At 37.8% G+C, this 8,789-nt stretch overlaps 1 protein-coding gene across 1 annotated transcript; it reads right to left on the reverse strand.

Moving 5' to 3' along the window:
• Window positions 1-3,971: 3,971 nt before the first annotated feature.
• Window positions 3,972-4,547, reverse strand: LOC145140214 (uncharacterized). Its single transcript, XM_079073781.1, has one exon. The coding sequence runs from the start codon at window positions 4,545-4,547 to the stop codon at window positions 3,972-3,974; it is 576 nt and encodes a 191-aa protein (XP_078929907.1).
• Between the last annotated feature and the right edge of the window lie 4,242 nt (window positions 4,548-8,789).

The raw sequence follows: 8,789 nt of genomic DNA on the forward strand, positions 1-8,789 counted from the left end.
ATTCATGGATTTGACCCACTCCAGTTCTCTCTTCGCCTCTTCAACCGATGTTGGCTCGTCATTGGTTATTAGGAGAAGTTCTTCGAGATTATCAAGATCAAGCTTATAATATTGAAATCGTCTTGGAGGTATTCTTGTTCTCGAGGGCCTTTGGTTTACAGATCCTTGTTGAACACTATTGTTGATCGGACTTGTTTGTTCATTATCTTGTACTTCCGCTCCATCTTCAAACTCGTGATCTGATTCAATCGGTTCAATTGGATCGTTGTTTACGTCGTTTCCTTTATTGTTGTTCGTCTCGTCTTCTGGGTAGTCTCATGGTATTATGAATGAGCCTGGTTCTTCATCGTTGGTACATGCTTCTTTAATCCAATCCCACCCTTTGGTTTCATCAAAAATAACGTCTCGACTCACGATTATTTTTTATGTCGTCGGGTTAAATAATCGATAAGCTTTCGTACCCGGTTCGGAACCAACATGCACTAGTGGTCTTGATCTTGGATCCAACTTCTTTAGATTAAATGGTTCAACTTTATCATGTGCTAGACACCCAAATATACGAACATTTTCTAAATTCGGTTTTCTTATATACAACTTTTCGTATGGAGTTGTTTGGATTTGTAGATTTGTTAGATTTGTAGAGTGATTTACCGTTTCTCCCCATAAATAGTTGGAGCATGCATTGCCTTAATTATACTTCATGTCATGTCCATAAATGTTCTGTTTCTTCGTTCCACAATTCCGTTTTGTTCTGGAGGGTATGGGATGGTAAGGTGGCGTTTGACTATGTTTTGATCACAAAAAGAATTAAACTCAAGAGAAGTAAACTCACCTCCTTGATCACTTCTAAACACTTTCAAAGGCTTTCCAATTTCATTCTCCACCAAAGCTTTGAATTTTTTGAAGTGTGTAAACGCCTCACTCTTCTTTTTCATGAGATAAATCCACATAAATTGTGAAAATCATCAATTATTGTGAAGACATGTCGATTTTGACCCTTGGTTTCCGGCGTGATCGGACCGCATAAATCACCATGAACTAATTCCAATGGTCGTTTTGCTTTGTATGTCGTCATAGTCGGGAATGACTTTCTTGTTTGCTTGCCCACCAAGCAAGACTCACACAATTGATTCTCATGATCAAATTTGGGTAACCCTTTGACTATACCCTTCTTGGACATCTTTTTCATTGACTCGAAATTGATGTGCCCGAGTCTTGTATGTCATTGCACGTATCTTCACTTAGTCTCGAATGAAGGCAAATAGGTACTCCAATTTGTAATTTTATTTTATAAAGGCGGTTTGGAGTTCTTTGTACTTTCATTAATAAGCAATTATCGGCATGGTCAAATAGTTGTCTTTCATTCGAATATCACACCCGGCTATAATATTGTTCTTGAGATCTGATATGTAGTAAATCTCTGTCATCAGCCTTTGTTGACCCTTCTTCCCTTGGAAAAGTATAGCACCTTTTCCTTTGATTTTTACACACAAATTACCTCCGAATTTAACGCTCCCGGTTATGCCTTCATAAAGTTCGGAGAAAAACAATCGGTTTCCCGTCATGTGATTGCTCGCCCTGTTATCCAAATACCACACATCGTTGTCTTGTGAGTCGTATCGAGACGGTATCACCTTTCTTCGTTTAAAAACACGGTCTCGTGAAAAATACGGTCTCATCGACATCGTCATGCTCGGTAAAATTACTTTCTTGGAGTTTTTGGAGTCGGTCCGGACATTTGGACGCGAAGTGGCCCGGTTTATCACATCGGTAACAAATAATTTTAGACAGGTCCTTTTTCGGTTTAAGGTTCGGATCAGAATTGGGCTTTTGGTCAAAGTTGGGCCTGTTTTGATCATTAGGCCGATTATCTCTTTGTTTGGGGCCATGGGTCTGTCGAGACTTATACCCATTTGATGACACATTTGAGTTATTTGATCCACCGACCCCTTTCCACCTTGAATCACTATGCGACAACTTCCGACTACTCGAACCAACACCGCCGCTCGAACTACTACCGCCAGAAGTGTAACATCCCAAAATTCAGGACCAAAAATTTCATTTTTAAATATAACAATTATAAAACCATTTGTCTGAAAACAACCATAGTATCAACTCATATCAAAACCAAAGTATCAATAGTCAAAACATGTCATGATAAAACAACATCAGCGTATAAATCCCAAGAATCTCATATGCGAAAAATCATGTGTGTGATGTGTTGCTACCGTGCCGACTCATTTCCCTTCGAAAAAGAAGGACCTGAAACAAAACTGAAAACCGTAAGCAAAAAGCTTAGTGAGTTCCCCCATACAACATAATAAATATTCACATAACGCCTAGCATATATGGGTGCTGGCCTCCCCTTCGGTCTATTCCAACCGGTAACTGCCTAACATATCTGGGTGTTGGCCTCCCATTCGGTCTCTTTCAACCGGTAACTGCCTAGCATATCTGGGTGTTGGTCTCCCCTTCGGTCTCTTTCAACCGGTATTCGGGGACTATTTCACCCTTACCACTATCACATAATAACATAACATACTAGCACATAAATCATAACAGATAGTGGCATACTAGACAATTATCACAAAGACAATCATCTCAACTATAATCAATACTGGTGGGCCGACATTGGTGCCTTCGACCCACTCCTACTGGAAGGTAACTCACCTCAATGTCCTGAAGTAGCTGAACTGTTTCATACCCACAACCCCATTAAAGGTCACTCTGGTCAAAGTCGACATCCTGGTTGACTCAACTCGCCGAGTTGGTCCATCAACTCGTCGAGTTCCATGATCCATAAAACCTTGGAAGTCTCGATCCAACTCGTCGATTTCTTTCACAACTCGTCGAGTTCCTCGTATCCATGATATCGGTACTTTCCCATTCTACCCGTCGAGTCATCCATGACCTCGTCGAGTTTTTCCCTTTTACAGAATCGGGACATTTCAACCCAACTCGCCGAGTTCCTCTATGGACTCGACGAGTTCTTCAGTCTGTTGGGCCATCTTAAAAGATTAAACTCCTATCCTTCAGATCCAAACTCCATACTTCATCTACATCCTGGAAATGCCCTTTTAAGGGTAAAGTTTCCAACTTTACCCGTTAATAGTCCTTCTTAATGGATTTAGCTCAAACCCTAGTTCTTTAAGACTTAGTTCTTGGTCCAAAAGCCATAATACTCCAAACCAAAGCATGAAAACTGAGATCTAGGCCCTAAACACCAAATGATCATGTAAAGTCTCATACTTTCCTTCCATGCATGTCCTTTTGGGGCTTAAAAGACCAAAATGACACCTTAAAGCTTGCATGGGGCTTCCATGGTCATAAAGTTTGCACCTTTATGCCATGAAACCCCTTCTAGACCCCAGATCTAAATGATAAATTATTTGGGACATCCATTTCCCAAAGACTAAGCTACTTGGACCAAAAACCCAACAAAAGTGGAGATGAAGAGATCTAAGCACACAATGGACAAGTTAGGAGCTTTTTACCTCTATTGAACCAGAAATGGAGCTAAGCTTCTAGATCTACTCTCCTCCTTCAGGTCCTTGCTCTTTCTTCAAGGATCCTCTTCTTCAACTTCACAAAGAACACACAAAATGGCACAAGAATACTCAAAAGTGGATTAGGGTTTCGTGACTAGGGCTTGGGGTGATGGAGGCTGTAAATGAGGCCAATCTTTGGAGGTTAGGGTGCAAAACCCTGAAAATTAGGGTTTCACTCTGGCATCCCTACTCGTCGAGTTGAGGCTCTCAACTCGTCGAGTAGACTTCAAGTCCCGCCTCCAAATTCCATTCCAACTCGATGAGTTTGGGCCTCCAACTCGTCGAGTCCCATTGCAAAAATGAATAGTTTTTTATTTAGAATACATACCGGGATTCGGGCATTACAAGAAGAACTTACAAACATCGCCCTCGTCTGCCCTTCTCCGCCGTCATCAGCCTCCTTCACCCTCTCCTCGTAGGCTTTCAACTACCAAACATATCCTCGAAGCCCACCGTCTTCAGATCAAGGACCTGCTCAAGGGAGGCCACGATGTGGATGTATTTTCTTGGCAACGACTTGAGGAATTTCTTCACCGTCTTTGATTCTTCAATCGTCTCACCAAGTGCTGCCGATTTAGACGAAATTGCAGATAGTTTTCTGGCGAAATTGTCGATTGATTTTGTCTCGATCATCTTCAGCATTTCGAAATTGGCGCTTAGGTTTTGTAATCTTACCTCTTTCACCCTATCAGCCCCTACATGGCGAGCCTTGATCGATTCCCACAGATCCTTCGAAGACTCGACATCGCCAATCTGCATTATCAAGCTTTCTGGAATCGCCTGATAAAGCAACCCCATAGCAAGGAAATCTTTCTCCTCGTTCTTGTCTGTTCCTGCATCAATCACAGTCCAAGCCTTGTGTATTCTAAGCACCACCTTCATATGCAGGGACCAAATAATGTAATTGGTGGGTGTAAGCATCGGACAAGCAACAGAAGTCGCTCCGACCTCCTTGATTCTCACCGGAAGAGGCTGTGCACCATCTTCAACATCCGACATGTTGACATAGCTTGTCAACAGGTAACAAAATCGATCTCACAGCTTTCGTTTCCTTGGCTCTGATACCAATTCAAGATAAAATTAAGACATAATTAATTAAACAAACTCTTTGATTAAAAGGAAAATCACTCAAAACCTTTGTGTTACAATTGTGAATTCTTAATCCTAAAACTCGTTTAAGATATGTATATATAGATCTAATGAACGACTTGTATTAGATTGTAATTAGGAAACTAAGAACCGACTTGTAAAATAGTTTCCTAAAACTAGATTGCCTAAATTGGATTGCTTGATCCTCAAACTTAGGATTTCAACACACATGATAATTGGCCAGTGACATTAAGCTTATTAAGCTTATTGTTTTCGGTTATATATTATACATTATAAATTATAAATTTAAGCAAATATTTTGATGAATTACTAATGTTTAAATTATATATAATTAAATTGTGAATACAATCTACAATTCAACCTTGTTGATAATTTATTGATGTAAAGATGATTACAAAAACCGACGTGATACTATTGATAGACCAATAACATTGAATTTGTATAGATATTAGAGGATACACAAGAGCAGTGGTATGCATAAATTTCCAATAAATTTTTTGTATGATATCATCATAAATCAATAAATTAAAAACATTAACGTATATTTAGGGCATCCAAAATCATTGATCTTATCCCTAAATGTTTTGGTTAATGTGTTTAGCTGATATTTAGAGCATCCATAATCATTGAACTTATCCACAATGAAATAAAAATATCATAACTGATCGATGTCGTTGTCTCAATCAAAAATAACCTCAAAACCACTAGATAGCTAGGGTAAGTAAGGGTCGAGAATCCACGAGGAGTTTGTGGTCAAACTTTGTGCTATAGTAGTCAATGAAAAAGAACTAATACTTGCAGTTGTCACGAAAAATATTTAAACTAAGATTTAAATAAAAAAAACTAGAAACCTTATATTGCAAACAATTACCAATGAGAAAAATAAGGTTACTTCAGGTTTAGTGTCGGATGATTAAGACTCACGTCTTTATCTTCCCTTAAATTTCAAATTAATTATGAGAACATAACTAAGGTCGATTAACATGCAATAAATAACTTTGGGCACACAATATGTTATCCCAACTAGTTGTCTTACTCTCTATGTCTAAATGGATTAGGAACAATGAGTGGCTTGAGAATATTATGTCTTATGATTACCAATTACAATGTTTAGCATTTAAAATCACAAGTTTGGAATAGTATATGTTGATTCAACCGATCGTCTTAGTTCCTAAACTATATGAATTCGGCACGATTAGTGAATTGACAATAAACTATCTTAATTGTAAAATTAAACACATGAATAAAACCCAACTTCAATTATCATTGATAAAAATCATAAATTTAAGAACATATAATAACCAAAGTTGATGGGAATAGAAGTAATAATCAAAACACGTTCATCAAATCATCCTAAACATTCCCGGAAGTAACCTAAGTGGTTTAGCCTTCCATAGAATTCACAAAACACAAAACTTGAATAAAAACAATGTAATTCATAATAAAATTCATAAACCAACTTGAAATCATAAAACTAATAAAATCTAATGATCAATCAATCATGGAACGATGAAACCTTGGAGAAGAAGTAACCAAATCTGGAGTTTGATGAAGATCCATCAGTTGAACGACTTCAATTGTTGAATGATGATGAACTTGGTGATTTGTAGCCTCGGATTCGGAAATTGATTATTAGAAACGCGTTTGGAGAAGGTTTGAATGTGTTTGGAACCCTCCAAAACTATGGAAAATCGCAGGGGAGAAGTTCTATTTCGATTAGGGTTAAATTTCCTTTAAATAGGTGCTGAAAAACTGATTTTCGGAGCTGTTTTCTCCTTCGACGTCATAGTGGGCGCTTAGACGTCATAAAGGACGTTTGGGTGTCCTTCGTGGCGTTTTACAGGCTTTCTGTCGTCCTTGATTTGCACTTGAAAATGGCCTAAAACGGGTAGGCGTCCTAGGAGGCGTCTTCGCCGTGTTCTAGGACGTCCCTCATCTTTCTTGCCCCTTTTTGGTGATGAAAACGATAAAATCAGTAAAAACGCAAAACATGAAAGTTGTAGAAAATTGTGTCTAGTTTCCATAACTTCTTCATTCATGTCAATCGGAGCTCCAGATCTTGAGATATGATCAAAACAATGAAGAGTGGTCAAATTTCTCAGCACCATTTTTCTTCATTCCTTTAGCAATTCGTCTGCCACGCTTGTTAGCTTCATTTTGCTCATTTTTCTTGCGGGTTCCGCCCACTTTAGCACTATATACTGACCTGCATATGAAGTTTAACAACTCATCAAAGTAGTGACATTCTTGGGCAATTATACATCAATTCAACATATTTATAACAATTTAATACATTCATAAAATACACTTATCAAACCTCCCCAACTTTATTCCAAACTCGTCTCGAGATTGGCGTGAAATAATTAGTGTAGTCTTACTCTCTTATCCTAAGAAAAACTCAATGGAATCACAAATTTCGTACACCTTATCAAAACATATTCAATAAGCAGGATATATCGATTTTGAAGATTATTAGTTGTTTATCCGGACTTTTAAGCTCAAAATATATGTTATGCTTATTTTACTTTGTTGTTTGAAAACCTCCACTTTTTGAACCCTTTCCAATAATCAACCTCATGAATAATCAGTTGAACTCATTGCCAAAGTCCCGTTTTCAAGGTTCACTAACATAGTTAGCGCAGTCGGTAACACTTAATGGACCAACCCATACACTCCCGCTAGCGAGGGGTCACATATTGTTTCACACAATGTCTTCAACTTGGATTTTTTTTTCATATTTATCTTGATTGTGCATTCTTCTAGTTCTTTGATGGCTTCATCAGATTTGATCATATTTCTATTTGACTTGAGCTTGAATATATACACTTGGAAGTTCTTCAATGTCTTATGATGCTTTTTGGTTGTGTGAAAACAATAATAGTCCCCTCCTAACCCCAAAGGAGCAGGAATAAGTAAGACCAAGTACTCAGAGCATGATGGCACATATTGTTCGTTGGGTCCTCAATTGAAAGATCGTAGGCTCGAGCCAAAAACCTTTATTTTTCAAACACTTGGGTATTTCACATAACAATTTCTAAATAAATATAAATATTTCCAAACTGGCTGAGCAACCCACAAAATCAATATTAAATAGATATTATGACTCGATGTACGAAACTCCTATCATTCAAGATATAGAGAAGCTACTAACTCATCACATATTTCATGGTGGCCAACTTCAGGATAAGATAATTAAAGATAGAGTTTAAGATAGCAGTACATATTATCCACAAAAAAATTCATCAAAGTTAATGTAAAAGAAATTAAAAATATGGAGGACGACACACCTGATGGTACTGATAGTAGAGGCGGTTTTGATTTCCAAAAAACTTCACTAGTTGGAGGTATTTGCATAATGTTTCGTTATGCCCGAATAAACATCGAATAATTATGATTTTTTTTAAATCACTTTTTCTTCAATCCTCAATCTTTTTCTTGTGTACACCCCTCCCCAACTTTAAGTCTTGCATCGTCCTCGATGCATCAAAAGATAAATTCCTAAAATAATAAAAAAACCAACTACAAGCACACAAATCAAATCAAATAAAAATAAACTACACTAACTAGCCCTCAATTTCGTCGGGGTCCACGATTGCACTTGGCACGTGCAACAAGCTTTTTAAACCCCTAGGTTACCCCTAGTGGACGAGTGAAGTCTCGTGAGGGTTTGCAGTGAACACACCCACAAAGTTCCAAAACTGCCAAGTTTAACGTCATTAGCGGGACATGTTACCTCGAGCGATGTCTAAGGAGGATCATATGTTAGTTGGCTTTTGTGAACTCCAACCATGAGGTCATTTATCTTACCTTGAGTAACTTTAAGTTTTCCACGATAATGCTTAGACCTTGTTTTTAAGTCCAATGTATCTTTCCTTCTAGTAAACGTCTTTAATCGATGCTTGATATCATGTAAAACTTTCATTTTTGATTTATGGGAGCATGTGTTATCATGCTTCTTGTTCTGTAACCTTCTTTTCAAGTGTTGACTTATGCTATTATCCAATGGTTTTGACCTGTTGCATGAGAAAATTTTCTTCAAATCGAGGGTAGTGTTGGAGAGCATATTTACGGTATGCTCATAGACATTATCATGAATAGTATTTATTACACACAAGTCACCACTGCTTGGAG

This window comes from Lactuca virosa, chromosome 9, assembly GCF_052849685.1.
Source record: "Lactuca virosa cultivar CGN04683 chromosome 9, Lactuca_virosa_CGN04683_v6, whole genome shotgun sequence".
Lineage (NCBI taxonomy): Eukaryota > Viridiplantae > Streptophyta > Magnoliopsida > Asterales > Asteraceae > Lactuca > Lactuca virosa.